Genomic DNA, 18992 nt, shown 5'->3' with positions numbered 1-18992 from the left:
GGCTCCATTAGTTGAAAAAATTTACAGTTAAAAGACAGCCGTTTTGATATGTCATAAGATGCTCCAAATAGATAATCAGTCAATTCTAATAGTCAGTTATATATTTTTTTAAATCTAATACATGGGTTCCAGGTAAAGCATTTGGAAGCTCATTCTCTTGGTATTTAAACATCTGACGTCATTATGAATTCCATGTTAAATACAGTTTGAAAGTTCAGCATTTAAGGTAAAATTATTCATTTTGTGGTGATAATTCAAATATATATTTGGTGAGGCACATTGTTGTGGTAAAATCTTCACACTAAATCAACCATCAACAGCAGATATGTACTTGTTATAGGTTGCATTCAGACATAATTCATAACAGTATCCAAATAAGCAGGACTATTTTACCAACTAAAATAGAATTTGAAGCCTTGGTTATCAATGTTGAAATATTTGTATCATACATAGAGTAACTGAATTACAAAATGTTTTGAGCCTTTATAGAAGTACTTTGTAAATCAGCAAAGTGTGGTTTTGAATGTTTTGTAAATGAATCCTGTAAATTTTTTCAATATCAGTTAGAAATAATCAAGGTGTTCAACAAATGGAGAATCTGGAATGTATGAATTTCTAAAGGCAAAGCATTGTCTTATAAAGTGACTACATCGTAAATTTTAAATATATGTTACTATATAATATAATATGACCTTAGTTGTACTATATGTATTTTGTATATTCAGTCACAGTGCCAGGGAGAATGGGAGGGGTTTATCCATCCATAATTTCCATCAGCCCCCACGTTGATATAAACAATAACTTGTGTTACTCTTGTGGAAAGTGCTATTCAATGTAGTTTCAGCCCTACCAGGTTGCTACCCTTATGCCTTTCCTATAAAGAAATTCTAGAGCTGCCACTCTTATTTATATGTGGATAGAAAAATATCTGAATGTATATGTGCTAAATTTATAACAGCTGGTTCCTTCTAGGTTTTTGAGTTTATTTCTTTCTTTGTAATTTCTGTGTAATACTTTCCCTATAAAAACATAATCTGCTTTAGTGATAAAGAAAATTTAAAAAATTTGACGAACTTACTACTGTCTTAAAACACACGGGCACATAAAAGCAAACAAAAACTGGAAAGGAGTGGTGAGATTCTTTGATCTATTTGATTTCTTTGGGAAAGGCAAGATATCAGACCAGAAGACAACAATTATGCTTTTATCTCACTTCTTAATGTGCGGAAGACCTACTGTGAAAGTGGTGGTTGGAGATTCCTCTTAGGATCTGCACTTACATTTTATCCTTCTGGTTCTCTTCATTGAATTGGATACAGCAGTTACCCCCTTCTGTATAGGAAATTCAAGAGTGGGATTGCTCTCCATCTCATCAGGAAGCAAATAACTAGTTTACTTTACAACTAAGATAGTTTGTGTTGTGCTTCCTATATAGTACTTCTTATTTTTTTTTTAAGCTCTTCTTAGTTCTTTTGAGTCCCATGATTTCTTTAGTTTTTTATTGCTACCCTCAACTTATATCCATTTATCTTACCTTTTGGACTCTGTAACATCATGTTTAGTATATTTGTGTTTGTCTTATTTCCTAATTATTTTTACTGGCCTGCCTGGTTTCTAGTTGCTTTCATTCCTTACAAGCTCTGTTCTGTACATCTTACTGTCAGTTTAGTTGCTGACCTACCTACACTCTAGCATTGTTGTATTTGATTTCCCGCCCTGTCTCTGTATTTGACTCTTAGTCATGACCCATACAGATTCCATGTTCTTGCATTTTTTGTTTTCATAAAGAATTCTGATGAAAAGATCATTTTAATTATTACATTGAAATATGAATAATAAGCCATTTATTTCTTTTTTTTGTCACTTTAGTGAGGCGACTAGGATTTTTTTTTACTTTATGATGTTATGATAACCACCATACATTACATCATTAGTTTTTCACATAGTGTTCCATGATTCATTGTTTGCATATAACACCCAGTACTCCATTCAATACATGCCCTCTTTAATACCCATCACCAGGCTAACCCATCCCCTGACCTCCCTCCCCTCTAGAACCCTCAGTTTATTTCTTGGAGTCCATAGTCTCTCATGGTTCATCTCCCCCACCGATTTCCCCCCGTTCATTTCTCCCTTCCTACTATCTTTTTCTTTTTTTCTTTTTTTACCATATAATGTATTTGTTTCAGAGGTACAGGTCTGTGATTCAACAGTCTTACACAATTCACAGCGCTCACCATAGCACATATCCTCCCCAATGTCTATCACCCAGCCACCCCATCCCTCCCAACCCCCACCACTCCTGCAACCCTCAAGTTTGTTTTCTGAGATAAAGAATTCCTCATATCAGTGATCATGTGAAACATGTCTTTCTCTGATTGACTTATTTAACCCAGCATAATACCCTCCATTTCCATCCACATTGTTGCAAATGACAAGATTTCATTCCTTTTGATGGCTGCGTAATATTCCATTGTACATATATACCAAATCTTCTTTATCCATTCATCTGTCAATGGACATCTTGGCTCTTTCCATAGTTTGGCTATTGTGAACATTGTTACTATAAACATTGGGGTGCATATACCCCTTTGGGTCCCTACATTTGTAGCTTTGGGGTAAATACCCAGTAGTGCAATTGCTGGGTCATCTGGGAGCTCTATTTTCAATTTTTTGAGGAACCTCCATACTGTTTTCCAGAGTGGCTGCACCAGCTTGCGTTCCCACCAACAGTGTAGGAGGGTTCCCCATTTTCCGCATCCGCGCCAACATCTGTCGTTTCCTGACTTGTTAATTAGGCCATTCTGACTGGTGTGAGATGATACCTCATTGTGGTTTTGATTTGGATTTCCCTGATGCAGAGCGATGTTGAGCACTTTTTCATGTGTCTGTTGGCCATTTGGATGTCTTCTTTGGAAAAATGTCTCTTCCTGTCTTCTGCCCATTTCTTGATTGTATCATTTGTTCTTTGGGTGTTGAGTTTGATAAGTTCTTTATAGATTTTGGAAACTACCCCTTTATCTGATATGTCATTTGCAAATATCTTCTCCCATTCTGTAGGTTGTCTTTTGGTTTTGTGGACTGTTTCTTTTGCTGTGCAAAAGCTTCTTATCTTGATGAAGTCCCAATAGTTCATTTTTAGTTCATTTTTCCCCTTGCTTCCCTTGCCTTTGGCGATATTTCTAGGAAGAAGTTGCTGTGGCTGAGGTCGAAGAGGTTGCTGCCTGTGTTCTCCTTTAGGATTTTGATGGACTCCTATCTCACATTTAGGTCTTTCAACCATTTGGAGTCTATTTTTGTGTGTAGTGTAAGGAAATGGTCCAGTTTCATTCTTCTGCATGTGGCTGTCCAATTTTCCCAACACCATTTGTTGAAGAGACTGTCTTTTTTCCATTGGACATTCTCTCCTGCTTTGTCGAAGATTAGTTGACCATAGAGTTGAGGGTCCACTTCTGGGCTTTCTAATCTGTTCCATTGATCTATGTGTCGGTTTTTGTGCCAGGACCATACTGTCTCGACGATTACAGCTTTGTCTTGAAGTCCGGAATTGTGATGCCACCAGCTTTGCTTTTCTTTTTCAACATTCCTCTGGCTATTCAGTCTTTTTCTGGTTCCACATTTCTTCACAAAATGTGTTCTTCCAATCCATGAGCGTGGAACGTTTTTCCATTTCTTTGTGTCTTCCTCAATTTCTTTCATGAGTATTTTATAGTTTTCTGAGTACAGATTCTTTGCCTCTTTGATTAAATTTAATCCTAGGTATATTATGCTTTTGGGTGCAATTGTGAATGGGTTCAACTCCTTAATTTCTCTTTCTTCTGTCTTGTTGGTATAGAAATGCCACTAATTTCTGTGCATTGATTTTCTATCCTGCCACTTCACTGAATTCCTGTATGAGTTCCAGCAGTTTCAGGGTGGAGTCTTTTGGGTTTTCCACATAAGTATCATATCATCTGCAAAGAGTGAGAGTTTGACTTATTTGCCGATTCAGATGCCTTTTATTTCTTTTTGTTGTCTGACTGCATGGCTAGGCCTTCTAATACTATGTTGAATAGCAGTGGTGATAGTGGACATCCCTGCCGTGTTCCTGACCTTAGGGGGAAAACTCTCAGTTTTTCCCCATTGAGAATGATATTCGCTGTGGGATTTTCGTAGATGGCTTTTATGATCTTGAGGTATGTACTCTCTATCCCTATACTCTGAAGAGTTTTGATCAAGAAAGAATGCTGTACTTTGTCAGATGCTTTTTCTGCATCTATTGAGAGGATCATATGGTTCTTGTTCTTTCCTTTATTAATGTATTGTATCACATGGATTGATTTGTGGATGTGGAACCAACCTTACAGCCCAGGGATAAATCCCACTTGGTCGTGGTGAATAATCCTTTTAATGTACTGTTGGATCCTACTGGCTAGTATTTTGGTGAGAATTTTTGCATTCATGTTCATCAAGGATATTGGTCTGTACTCCTTTTGGATGGGGTCTTTGTCTGGTTTGGGGATCAAGGTAATGGTGGCCTCATAAAACGAGTTTGGAATTTTTCCTTCCATTTCTATTTTTTGGAACAGTTTCAGGACAATAGGTATTAATTCTTCTTGAAATGTTTGGTAGAATTCTCCTGAGAAGCCATCTGGCCCTGGGCTCTTGTTTGTTGGGAGATTTTTGATGACTGCTTCAATTTCCTTAGTGGTTATAGGTCTGTTCAGGTTTCCCATTTCTTCCTGGTTCAGTTTTGGTAGTTGATATATCTCTAGGAATGCATCCATTTCTTCCAGATTATCTAATTTGCTGGCATAGAGTTCCTAATAATATGTTCTTATAGTTGTTTGTATTTCATTGGTGTTGATTGTGATCTCTCCTCTTTCATTCACGATTTTGTTGAGTTGGGTCATTTCTCTTGTCTTTTTGATAAGTCTGGCCAGGGGTTTGTCAATCTTGTTAATTCTTTCAAAGAACCAGCTCTTAGTTTCGTTGATCTGTTCTACTGTTCTTTTGGTTTCTATTTCATGGATTTCTGCTTGATCTTTATTATATCTCTTCTCCTGCTGGGTTTAGGCTTTATTTCCTGTTCTTTCTCCAGCTCCTCTAGGTGTAAGGTTAGGTTGTGTATTTGAGATCTTTCTTGTTTCTTGAGAAAGACTTGCATTGCTATATACGTTCCTCTTAGGACTGCCTTTGCTGCATCCCAAAGATTTTGAACAGTTGTGTTTTCATTTTCATTGGTTTCCATGGATTTTTTAAAATCTGCTTTAATTTCCTGGTTGACCCATTCATTCTTTAGTAGGATGCTCTTTAACCTCCATGTATTTGAGTTCTGACTTTCCTTTTGTGATTGAGTTCTAGTTTCAAAGCACCTTGGTCTGAAAATATGCAGGGACTGATCCCAATCTTTTGGTACCAGTTGAGACCTGATTTGCGACCTAGGACGTGATCTATTCTGGAGAATGTTTCATGGACACTAGAGAAGAATGTGTATTCTGTTGCTTTGGGATGGAATGTTCTGAATATATCTGTGAAGTCCATTTGGTCCACTGTGTCATTTAAAGTCTTTATTTCCTTGTTGATCTTTTGCTTAGATGATCTGTCCATTTCAGTGAAGGGGGTGTTATCGTCCCCCACTATTATTGTATTGTTGTCGATGTGTTTCTTTGCTTTTGTTATTAATTGCCTTATGTAATTAGCTGCTCCCATTTTCGGGGCATAGATATTTACAATTGTTAGATCTTCTTGTTGGAGAGACCCTTTAAGTAGGATATAGTGTCCTTCCTCATCTCTTTTACAGTCTTTGTTTTAAAATCTAATTTGTCTGATATAAGGATTGCCACCCCGGCTTTCTTTTGGTGTCCATTAGCATGGTAAATGGTTTTCCACCCCCTCACTTTCAATCTGGGAGTGTCTTTGGGTCTAAAATGAGTCTCTTGCCGACAGCATATCGATGGGTCTTGTGTTTTTTAATCCAATCTGATAGCCTGTGTCTTTTGATTGGGGCATTTAGCCCATTTACATTCGGGGTAACTATTGAAAGATATGAATTTAGTGCCATTGTATTGCCTGTCAGGTGACTGTTACTGTCTATTGTCTGTGTTCCTTTCCGGTCTCTGTTGCTTTTAGGCTCTCTCTTTTCTTAGAGGATCCCTTTCAATATTTCTTGTAGGGCTGGTTTCGTGTTTGCAAATTCCTTTAGTTTTTGTTTGTCCTGGAATCTTTTCATCTCTCCTTCTATTGTCCTTGACAGCCTAGCTGGTTATAGTATTCAAGTCTGCATATTTTTCTCATTTAGTGCTCTGAGTATATCATGCCAGTCCTTACTGGCCTGCCAGGTCTCTGTGGATAGGTCTGTTGTCTATCTAATGTTTCCAGCATTGTAAGATACAGATCTCTTTTCCTGAGCTGCTTTCAATATTTTCTCTTTGTCTCTGAGACTCGTAAATTTTACTATTCGTTGTTAACCTATTTTTATTGATTTTGAGGGGGTTCTCTGTGTCTCCTGGATTTTGATGCCTGTCTCCTTCCCCACATTAGGGAAGTTCTCTGCTATAATTTGCTCCAATATACCTCTGCCCCTTTCTCTCTTTCTTCTTCTTCTGGGATCCCAATTATTCTAATATTGTTTCATCTATGTTATCACTTATCTCTCAAATTCTGCCCTCGTGATCCAGTAGTTGTTTATCTCTTTTACTTACCTTCTTTATTTTCCATCATTTGGTCTTCTATATCACTAATTCTCTCTTCTGCCTCATTTATCCTAGCAGTTAGAGCCTCCATTTTTGATTGCACCTCATTAATAGCCTTTTTGATTTCGACTTCATTAGATTTTAGTTCTTTTATTTCTCCAGAAATTGTTTCTCTAGTATGTTCCATGCTTTCTTCAAGCCCAGGGAGTATCTTTAAAATCATCTCTCTGAACTCTAGTTCTGACTTCTTACTAATGTACATATTGATTAGGTCCTTGGCATTTGGTACTGCCTCTTGTTCTTTTTTTTGAGGTGATTTTTTCCATCTTGTCATTTTGTCCAGACGAGAATAGATGAATGAGAGAACAAAATGCTAACAGGCTAAAGACAACCCCTGAAAAATATACACTAAACAAATCAGAAGAGACCTGAAACCAGGGGAAAAGAAATGGAAAGAAAGAAAAAAGAAAAAGATTTAAAAAAAAAGAAACAAACAAACAGAATATGATCAGATATGATCAGGCTGGTGCATCGATCAGTGCCACACACTAGATTTTGGGTGTATCTTGGTTTGTTAGAAGAAAGTGCCTCCCAAAATTTTAAAGAAAGAAAAACTTATATATGTACAAAAATAAGGGTAATTATGATGAAGGGATGGATTATGACTATAAAGATGAAAATTATAAAATATTTTATAAAAGGAATTGATAAGAAGTTGGTTGAAAAAAGAAAGAAGAGGAATTTAAAAAAAAGGGGGGGAGAGAATGTGATCAGGCTGGAGACTAGAACAAAGCCATACACTAGAGATTTAGGGTATATTTTGGTCTGTTATAGGAAACTGTATCCCCAAATTGTAAGGAGAGAACAACATATATATATATATATATACCAAAAACAAGGTTAACTACTATGAAGGGATAGAATATGACTCTAAAAATGAAAAATAAAATAGATTTTTATAAAAGGGATTGATAAGATTGGTTGAAAAAGGTAAAAGTATTCAAAAAAGAAGGAAAAGAAAATTTAAAAAATTAACTTGGAAAGAATAAAGAATCAGGGGGAAAAGCCATGAATTGTCTGTGCTGTATTCCCCTAGCGGTGGAGTTCTGTCGTTCTCATTGATTGGTAAACTTGGTCTTGGCTGGCTGTTCTTGCTGATCTTCTGGGGGAGGGGTCTGTTGCTGTGGTTCTCAAATGTATTTGCTGGGGACGGAATTGCCCCGCCCTTGCTGGGTTCCGGGCTAAGTAATCTGCTCAGGTTTGCTCTTGGGAGCTTTTGTTCCCTGCAAGCTTTCCGTACAGTTTTGGAGGACAAGAGTGAAAATGGCACCCTCCCAATCTCCGGCCAGAGGAGCTGAGAACTCGGGGCCCCACTCCTCAGTGAGCCCCCAGAGAAAAGCAGTCAATCACTCCTCTCTCCCTGGTCTCCGGCCGCACTCCATGCTCACCTGGCCTGTGACTGAGCGTTTCTATCTCTTTCACATGACCCCGTTTGTAGGCTCCAAACCCAGCAGATCGCAGCAGTGCACTCCCGCGCAGCTCCTCCCGGGGAGGATGGAGAGTCTCCCTGGATCTGCCACTTGTGGGGTCCCTGCTGGAAGAGCAGTGGTTGGACTGTGTCACGGATCACGGTTTATGGCAACCCTGAGCCCAAGAGCCCACTCCTCAGGTCCGTCTCTGCAGCTGGCTTCCCTGCTCTGATACCTGGGCACTCTGCTGCACTCAGGCACCCCCAGTCTTCTGTGACCCCGAGGGTCCCGAGACCACACTGTCCCAGCGAGGGTTCCACATGGCAACGTCCCTCAGCATAGCAGACTTCTAAAAGTTCCAATTTTGTGCTCTGCTCTCTATCACTTGCCAGTAGCGGCTGACAGAGGCCCCCTCCCCCGCCATCCATCTTCCCAAATATCGTGTAGGATTCACTTATCTGCACGTCCTACCTTCCAGAAAGTGGTCGCTTTTCTGTTCAGAGCATTGCTGCTATTCTTTTCTTCGATCTCCTGTTGTGTTTATAGGTGTTCAGAATGGTTTGATCCCTATCTAGCTGAATTCCTGGGAGCAGACAAAATGTAGGCCTCCTACTCCTCTGCCATCTTGCTCTTCCTCTCCAAGCCACTTATTTCTAATGGAAGGAAAAGCTTTGAGTTTCTGATTATTGGAATCAGTTTAGGACATTGTTATATTTATGTTCCTTCTCGTCAGTCTAAGATGCCCACTAGCCAACTGTGTGACCACAGTGAGAAATTTATCTTGTTTCTATTGCTTCATCTCCTTGAGTACAACTTGTTTTGTCACCTGCTAATGTGGCCACATGACAAGTAGTGGTTAATTTGTCATTGGTTTACAATAATTAAACATTCATTGTATAACTTTAGGAGTGTGGGAGGATAATGTATATAGGAACTTTCTATGGGAATTACTAGTGATGCTATAATTTGAGATGCATAACTAAAACATAACCCTTAAATTTTTTTGTTATGTAATATGAATGTGATTTTGAAGAATGATTAGGTACTAATGCCACAATTTATACAGTTATATAAGATGATACATGATAAATATTGTAGTTTAGATAATGTCTTCATGTCATTCTGTGATACATGTAACAGGCTAATTGTTAGGCAGATTGATTTTTTTTTTTTAATATAAATTTTGGGGGTGTGCCTGGATGGCTCAGTCGGTTAAGCCTCCGACTCTTGATCTTGACTCGGGTCTCCATCTCAGGGTCGTTGAGTTCAAGCCCCTCAATGGGCTCCATGCAGGGCATGGAGCCTACTTAAAAATAAATGAATAAATACATACATACAAACAATATAATACAATAAATAAAATATGAAACAAAATAAATTTGGGGGCAGCTATCTTTTTTTTTGAATTGCTGATTTTTGTTTGAGATTACTCTCTCCAAAACATCTTGTTTATTTTATTGATTTGCTTTTATGCATGATTCTTTGTGTAAATGTATTTTTTCCCAGGTATAGCTATTTATTAAGGTACTTTCTGTAAAACTGAGAATTATAAGTATAGTACAGAGTTTACAGAATTGGAGAAAAAGATTTATTTCTTGGTCCAAGTCAAAAGAAAATCTAATTTAAATGTATATGTTAATCTAACCCACATGCTTTTGGAACTAGAAACTAGATAAAAACCATGAATATTTTGTGAATTTTTAATATATGTCTATTTTTATTTTATATTATAGGAAAGTTAAAGGAGGAAATATTGATGTACATCCATCAGAAAAAGCACTCATTGTTCAGTATGAAGTAGAAGCTACCATTCTTGGAGAAATGGGTGATCCCATGTTGGGAGAACGAAAGGAATGCCAGAAGATGTAAGTTTTCTTCATTTGTGTATGTTTTGAAAGTAGTGAACCTTATACAAACTGTGTAGAAATTTGATGTTATTTATATTGCATAGATGATAGAGGTTACGGCATTCTTCTAGATATACTTCATCATAGTGAAGCAGAGACTATATTGAACTATAAATACAGAATCTGTTTATTCCAGAGAAGATCAGGTATACATAAGTATAATGGGAACTTCTGAAAAATATCATTTCTAATTTATCCCATTTAGAAAAGGCATATAATAGAATATAAACTACTACAACCTGTGAAATCAGTAATAAAAGATATGTTTATATGAGACTTTTAGCTTAATTTAGGAAATTTCTATTTTAGGAGATCCCTGTCTGTATTCTTTTTTCCCTGGAATTGTAGAAAATAGTATGAGTTCCAGAATTCCCACATGGGGCATGTACTTTGAATTCATTCCTTAAGAGTCTAGCCTTGTGAAAGATGTTAGTATAAAATGAGCATTTTCTGACTCAATGAATTGAGTTTACATTTCCTGACATCCTACACACTTTCCTTCCTGTTTTTGCAATACTTTCAGGAGCGCCTTGGAAAATGGCCTTTCTCATTAGCCTATAGTTGTGCTGGTGATTGTTTTGCCCTCTTTCCATAATGTTGTAGAAGTAGAGAAGGTCTGAGATCACCTAGTATTCTCTCCTAACTTTTTTCTCTCCCTCCATTAAAAAAAAACTTGATTTGGGAACTAAGTAAAAAGAATTTTAACTAGTTAAAAAAAGTGTTAGTGTGTCCTGGTGGTGTAGCACATTGAAAAGCACTGTATTTTAAATATATAGCAGTGGTTCTCAATTGGTTGTGATTTTTTTTTCCCCCAGAGAACATTTGGTAATGCCTGGGGACATTTTTGGTTTTTGTAACTAGAGGGATCCTATTGGCAGTCTAGTGGATAGAGGCCACGGTGCTGCTAAACATCCCACAATGCACAGGATAGCCACCTACAAGCAAAAAATAATTTGGCTCCAAATTTTAATAGTGCTGCAATGGGGAAACTTTGGTGTATAGCAACCTGAAAAGACAAGCTGCCTAATATCTTATAAAGATCCCTAATCTGTCTTTTTTTTGTGTATTAGGAGAGTAAATTATATAGATAATTCATTAAAATAACCAAGCCCTTGGATAATTCACTAAATTGAAGAAAAATACACATATGCTCACACACACATACTTACACTGTATCTTCTTAGACTTTCTCTCTTCCATTAATGTGTTTTTGATTTCTGCCTGAGTTTTGTACATTTTGAGAACATGTGAAAATCTCTTGAGATCTTATTAATTTTATTTCCAAGAAAAAGCTAGCAGATCAGAGTCTTTGCCTTTAGAACCTCAAATATCCACATTCAGGTGAGAGATTTCACTTTTAGTTCTTAAGAATGCAGTTAGTGTCATTCAGCTAGAATTAAATGAGAATGTTGTTATTGCTTGGAAATCCATGGACTTTTTAGACAAAGGATACATTCACCTGAGAGCCAACCACTTGGAAAGAGTTACTACCAACTGTGGCTAGAGTATGTGGATTTAAACTTCAGTAAAGGAAAAACCTGAGTAATTCAACCTTGTGATACTCAACTGCACAAGGTTTGGAGAGGAATCGTTGAAGGAGCAAAAGGAGAGCGTGGTTTGTTGATAGTTCGAGGTGTTAACAATGGCAGCAGCTGGGGATGAGGGTTTTGGGAAGGACACTCAATGTAGGCTGAGATAGATATGAAGTGAAAATTGTCATTAAATTGGGGTAGTCAGTGCTATGACCCAAGTCTAGAAGACTTGTACTATATTTCATTTTCCCTTATTAGGCAAAGAAATATTTAAGCCCATCTTCAACAGAGTCCCAGTTTTCTGAAGATTTCTTTATGAGATACTGATGATTATGGTCCAGAAATACTATGGGTATTTTTCTTGTGAGTTTTTGGTCTTCTTAATAGGTATGGACTGCCTAATGAAGGTTCTGATTTTTGACTATGGGTATAATCAGTAAGTATATAGCTGACGTTTTCTAAAAGTTCTAGCCCTATTTCTTCTTTGTCTTTTTTTTTTTGTTTAAGATTCTATTTATTTATTTGAAAGAGAGCGAGAGAGGGAGAGAAAGCACAGAGGGAGAGGGAGAAGCAGACTCCACGCTGAGCCGGGAGCCTGATGCAGGATTCAATCCCAGGACACCGAGATCATGACCTGAGCTGAAGGCAGACGCTTAACCAACTGAGCCACGCAGGCACCCTCTTCTTTGTCTTTTATAAGAAGGGAAGGATTTAGGAGAGAGACCTACATACTGAAGGAGAAAATCTCGTACCTTGGATGGAAAGAAGATGAATCAGATTGTTTATATATATGTTGGTGGAAAATAGATCTGAAAAACGATAGAGCTGGGGAGCAAGATGGCGGAGGTGTAGGAGACCTAAATTTCGTTTGGTCCCAGGAATTCAGCTAGATAGGGATCAGACCATTCCGAACACCTACGAACACAACAGGAGATCAAAGAAAAGAATAGCAGCAACTATCTGAACAGAAAAATGACCACTTTCTGGAAGGTAGGACATGCAGAGAAGTGAATCCTAGGCGATATTTGGGAAGATAGATGGTGGGGGAGGGGACCTCCTTCAGCTGCTACCAGCAAGTGATAAGAGAGCAGAGAACAAAATTGGAACTTTTAGAAGTCCGCTATCCTGAGGGATGTCACTCCAGTGGCTAAGCAGGGGGTGGAACCCTACTGGGACAGTGTGGTCTCGGGACCCTCGGGGTCACAGGAAGACCGGGGGTGTCTGAGTGCGGCAGAGCTCCCAGGTATCAGAGCAGAGAAGCTGGCTGCAAATATGGAGCCGAGGAGTGGACTCTCAGCTTGGGATTGCCATAAACTGTGATCCATGGCACAGTTGGGCCACTGCTCCTCCAGCAGGGACCCCACAAGCAGCAGATCCGGAGAGACCCCCCACTTCCTCCCCCAGGAGGAGGGGCTTGGGAGCACACCGAAGGGATCTGCTGGGTTTGTAGACTCCAAATGGGGTCGTGTGCCAGAGATAGAAACGCTCGGTCACAACCCAGGTGAGTACAGAGTGCGGCCGGCAATCGGGGAGACGGGAGTGATTGACTGCTTTTCTCTGGGGGCTCACTGAGGAGTGGGGCCCCAAGTTCTCGGCTCCTCCGGGCGGAGAATGGGAGGCCGCCATTTTCACTCTTGTCCTCCAAAGCTATACGGAAAGCTTGCAGGGAACAAAAGCTCCCAAGACAAAACCAGACCAGATTGCTTAGCGTGGGCCCTGGCAAGGGTGGGGCAATTCTGCTTCCAGCAAAGACATTTGAGAACCACTGACAGGCCCCTCCCCCAGAAGATCAGCAAGAACAGTCAGCCAAGACCAACGTTATGGGTCAATGAGAATGGCAGAACTCCAGTGCTAGGGGAATACTGCACATGGAATTCATGGCTTTTTTCCCATGATTCTTTAGTCTTTTAAAGTTTTTTTTTTAATTTTTTTTCCTTTCCTTTTCTTTTTTTTTTGACTATTTCTTTTTCCCTTTTTCAGCCAACATCTTATCAATCCCATTAAAAAAAATCTTTTTTATTTTTCATTTTTAGAGTCATATTCTAGCCCTTCATAGTAGTCAACCTTATTTTTAGTATATATATATAAGTTCTCTCTAAATTTTGGGACACAGTTTCTTCTAACAGACCAAAATATACCCTAAATCTCTAGTCTATGGCTTTGTTCTAGTCTCTTCCCTGATCACATTCTCTCCCGCTTTTTTTTTTTAATCCTCTTTCTTTTTTCAAACAACGTTTTATCAATTCCTTTTATAAAATATTTTATAATTTTCATCTTTACAGTCATAATCCATCCTTTCATTGTATTTACCCTTATTTTTGTACATATATAACTTTTTCTTTCTTTAAAATTTTGGGAGGCACTTTCTTCTAACAGACCAAAATATGCCCAAAATCTAGTGTGTAGCACTGATCTATGCACCAGCCTGATCATATTCGATCATATTCTGTTTTTTTGTTTGTTTTTTATCTTTTTTTTTCTTCTTTCTTTCTTTTCCTTTCTTTTCCCCCAGTTTCAGGTCTCTTCTGATTTGTTTAGTGTGTATTTTTCTGAGGTATTCGTTACCCTGTTAGCATTTTGTTCTCTCATTTCTCTATTTTCATCTGGACAAAATGACAAGATGGAAAAAAATCACCTCAAAAAAAAAAAAAAAGAACAAGAGGCAGTAACGACTGCCAGGGACCTACTCAATACAGACATTAGTACAATGTCAGAACTAGAGTTCTGAATGATGATTTTAAAGATACTTGCTGGGCTTGAAAAAAGCATGGAAGTTATTAGAGAAACCTTTTTTGGAGAAATAAAAGAACTAAAATCTAACCAAGTAGAAATCAAAAAGGCTATTAATGAGGTGCAATCAAAAATGGAGGCTCTAACTGCTAGGATAAATGAGGCAGAAGAGAGAATTAGTGATTTAGATGACCAAATGATGGAAAATAAAGAAGCTGAGAAAAAGAGAGATAAACAACTACTGTATCATAAGGGCAGAATTCGAGAGATAAATGATACCATAAGACAAAACAATATTAGAATAATTGGGATCCGAGAAGAAGAAGAAAGTGAGAGGGGGCAGAGGTATATTGGAGCAAATTATAGCAGATTTCATGAAGGAAACAGGCATCAAAATCCAGGAGGCACAGAGAACCTCCCTCAAAATCAATAAAAATAGGTCAACACCCCAACATCTAATAGTAAAACTACGAGTCTCAGAGACAAAGAGAAAATCCTGAAAGCATCTCGGGACAAGAGATCTGTAAGCTACAATGGTAGAAACTTTAGATTGAAAACAGACCTATCCATAGAGACCTGGCAGGCCAGAAAGGACTGGCATGATATATTCAGAGCATTAATGAGAAAAATATGCAGCCAAGAATACTATATCCAGCTAGGCTGTCATGGACAATAGAAGGAGAGATAAAATGCTTCCAGGACAAACAAAAACTAAAGGAATTTGCAAACACGAAACCAGCCCTACTAGAAATATTGAAAGGGGCCCTCTAAGAAAAGAGAAAGCCTAAAAGCAACATAGACCAGAAAGGAACACAGACAATATACAGTAACAGTCACCTGACAGGCAATACAATGGCACTAAATTCATACCTTTCAATAGTTACCCCGAATGTAAATGGGCTAAATGCCCCAATCAAAAGACACAGCCTATCAGATTGGATTAAAAAACAAGACCCATCAATATGCTGTCTGCAAGAGACTCATTTTAAACCCAAAGACACCCCCAGTTTGAAAGTGAGGGGGTGGAAAACCATTTACCATGCTAATGGACACCAAAAGAAAGCTGGGGTGGCAATCCTTATATCAGACAAATTAGATTTTAAGCCAAAGACTGTAAAAGAGATGAGGAAGGACACTATATCCTACTTAAAGGGTCTCTCCAACAAGATCTAACAATTGTAAATATCTATGCCCCTAACATGGGAGCAGCCAATGACATAAGGCAGTTAATAACAAAAGCAAAGAAACACATCGACAGCAGTACAATAATAGTGGGGGACGATAACACCCCTCTCACTGAAATGGACAGATCATCTAAGCCAAAGGTCAACAAGGAAATAAAGACTTATATGACACACTGGACCAAATGGACTTCACAGATATATTCAGAACATTCCATCCCAAAGCAACAGAATACACATTCTTCTCTAGTGCCCATGGAACATTCTCCAGAATAGATCACGTCCTAGGTCACAAATCAGGTCTCAACTGGTACCAAAAGATTGGGATCAGTCCCTTCATATTTTCAGACCACAATGCTTTGAAACTAGAACTCAATCACATGAGGAAAGTTGGAAAGAACTCAAATACATGGAGGCTAAAGAGCATCCTACTAAAGAATGAATGGGTCAACCAGGAACTTAAGGAATTAAAAAAATTCATGGAAACCAATGAAAATGAAAACACAACTGTTCAAAATCTTTGGGATGCAGCAAAGGCAGTCCTAAGAGGAAAGTATATAGCAATACAAGCCTTTCTCAAGAAAAAAGAAAGTTTTCAAATACACAACGTATCCCTATACCTAAAGGAGCTGGAGAAGAATGGCAAATAATGCCTAAACCCAGGAGGAAAAGAGAAATAATAAAGATCAGAGCAGAAATCCATGAAATAGAAATCAAAAGAACAGTAGAACAGATCAATGAAACTGGGAGCTGGTTCTTTGAATTAATAAGATTGATAAACCCCTGGCCAGACTTATCAAAATGAAAAATGACCCAAATAAATAAAATGATGAATGAAAAAGGAGAGATCACAACCAATACCAAAGAAATTCAAACAGTTATAAGAACATATTATGGGCCGCCTGGGTGGCTCAGTTGGTTAAGCGACTGCCTTCGGCTCAGGTCATGATCTTGGAGTCCCAGGATCGAGTCCTGCATCAGGCTCCCTGCTCGGCAGGGAGTCTGCTTCTCCCTCTGACCCTTTTCCCTCTCGTGCTCTCTATCTCTCATTCTCTCTCTCTCAAATAAATAAATAAAATCTTTAAGAAAAAAACATTATGAGCAACTATATGCCAGCAAATTAGATAATCTGGAGGAAATGGATGGATTCCAAGAGATGTATAAACTACCAAAACTGAACCAGGAAGAAATGGGAAACCTGAACAGACCTATAACCACTAAGGAAATTGAAGCAGTCATCAAAAATCTCCCAATAAACAAGAGCCCAGGGCCAGATGGCTTCCCAGGGGAATTCTGCCATACATTTCAAGAAGAATTAATACCTATTCTTCTGAAACTGTTCCAAAAAATAGAAATGGAAGGTAAACTTCCAAACTCATTTTATGAGGCCACTATTACCTTGATCCCCAAACCAGACAAAGACCCCATCCAAAAGGAGAATTACAGACCAATATCCTTGATGAACATGGATGCAAAAATTCTCACCAAAATACTAGCCCATAGGATCCAACAGTACCATTAAATGGATTATTCACCATGACCAAGTGGTATTTATCCCTGGGCTGCAAGGTTGGTTCCACATCCACAAATCAATCCATGTGATATAATACATTAATAAAAGAAAGAACAAGAACGTATGATCCTCTCAATAGATGCAGAAAAATCATTTGACAAAGTACAGCATCCTTTCTTGATCAAAACTTTTCAGAGTGTTGGGAGAGAGGGTATATACCTCAAGATCCTAAAAGCCAACTATGAAAAACCCACAGCAAATATCATTCACAATGGGGAAAAACTGAGAGCTTTCCCCCTAAGGTCAGGAAATGGCAGAGATGTCCACTATCACCACTGCTATTCAACATAGTATTTGAAGTCCTAGCCACAACAGTCAGACAACAAAAAGAAATAAAAGGCATCCGAATAGGCAAAGAAGATGTCAAACTCTCACTCTTTGTAGATGATATAGTTTATGTGGAAAACCCAAAAGACTCCACCCCGGAAGTGCTGGAACTCATACAGGAATTCAGTGAAATGGCAGGATAGAAAATCAATGCACAGAAATCAGTGGCATTTTTATGCCAACAATAAGAAAGAAGAAAGAGAAATTAAGGTCGACCCCATTTACAATTGCACCCAAAACCATAAGGAATAAATCTAACCAAAGAGGCAAAGAATCTGTACTCAGAAAACTATAAAATACTCATGAAAGAAATTGAGGAAGACACAAAGAAATGGAAAAACGTTCCATGCTCATGGATTGGAAGAACAGATATTGTGAGGATGTCAATGCTACCCAGAGCAATCTACACATTCAGTGCAATCCCTATCAAAATAGCATCTACTTTTTTCAAAGAAATGGAGCAAATAATCCTAAAATTTGTATGGAACCAGAGAAGACCCCTAATAGCCAGAGGAATGTTGAAAAAGAAAAGCAACGCTGGTGACATCACAATTCCGGACTTCCAGCTCTCTTACAAAGCTGTAATCGTTGTGCTCGCTTCGGCAGCACATATACAAAGCTGTAATCGTTGAGACAGTATGGTCCTGGCACAAAAACCGACACATAGATCAGTGGAACAGAATAGAGAGCCCAGAAGTGGACCCTCAACTCTATGGTCAATTAATCTTCGACAAAGCAGGAGAGAATGTCCAATAGGCAAAAGACATTCTCTTCAAATGGTGTTGGGAAAATTGGACAGCCACATGCAGAAGAATGAAACTGGACCATTTCCTTACACCACACACAAAATTAGACTCAGAATGGTTGAAAGACCTAAACGTGAGACAGGAGTCCATCAAAATTCTAAAGGAGAACACAGGCAGCAGCCTCTTCGACCTCAGCCTCAGCAACTTCTTCCTAGAAATATCACCAAAGGCAAGGGAAGCAAGGGCAAAAATGAACTAAAAATGAACTATTGAGGCTTCCTCAAGATAAAAAGCTTTTGCACAGGAAAAGAAAATCAACAAAACCAAAAGACAACCAACAGAATAGGAGAAGATATTTGCAAATGACGCATCAGATAAAGGGCTAGTATCCACAATCTATAAAGAACTTATGAAACTCAACACCGAAAGAACAAATGATCCAATCAAGAAATGGGCAGAAGACATGAACAGACATTTTTCCAAAGAAGACATCTCAATGGCCCACACACATGAAAATGTGCTCAACATCGCTGGGCATCAGGGAAATCCAAATCAAAACCACAATGAGATATCACCTCACACCAGTCAGAATGTCTAAAATTAACACGTCAGGAAATGACAGATGTTGGCGGGGATGCAGAGAAAGGGTAACCCTCTTACACTTTTGGTAGGAACACAAGCTGGTGAAGCCACTTCGGAAAACAGTATGGAGGTTCCTCAAAAAGTTGAAAATAGAGCTCCCAGACGACCCAGCAATTGCACTACTGGGTATTTACCCCAAAGCTACAAATGTAGGGATCTGAAGGGGTACATGCACCCCAATGTTTATAGCAGCAATGTCCACAATAGCGAA

General features: G+C 38.5%; 1 protein-coding gene across 4 annotated transcripts in view; it reads left to right on the top strand.

The window, feature by feature from the left end:
• KIFAP3 (kinesin associated protein 3) overlaps positions 1–18992 on the top strand; it is a 223801-nt gene that overhangs the window by 34872 nt on the left and 169937 nt on the right. For all 4 annotated transcript variants that reach the window (XM_073900002.1, XM_025877952.2, XM_025877955.2 and 1 more), the window contains one exon: positions 9877–10008. In XM_073900002.1, coding sequence (XP_073756103.1) covers positions 9877–10008 — 132 coding nt within the window. The remainder of the gene's footprint in view (positions 1–9876; positions 10009–18992) is intronic.

The sequence above is a fragment of the Callorhinus ursinus genome, unplaced genomic scaffold, assembly GCF_003265705.2.
Source record: "Callorhinus ursinus isolate GAN/ISIS: 27379988/994484 unplaced genomic scaffold, GSC_fseal_2.0 scaffold13, whole genome shotgun sequence".
Taxonomy (NCBI): Eukaryota; Metazoa; Chordata; class Mammalia; order Carnivora; family Otariidae; genus Callorhinus; species Callorhinus ursinus.
This window is presented reverse-complemented; position numbering and strand designations above follow the sequence as displayed.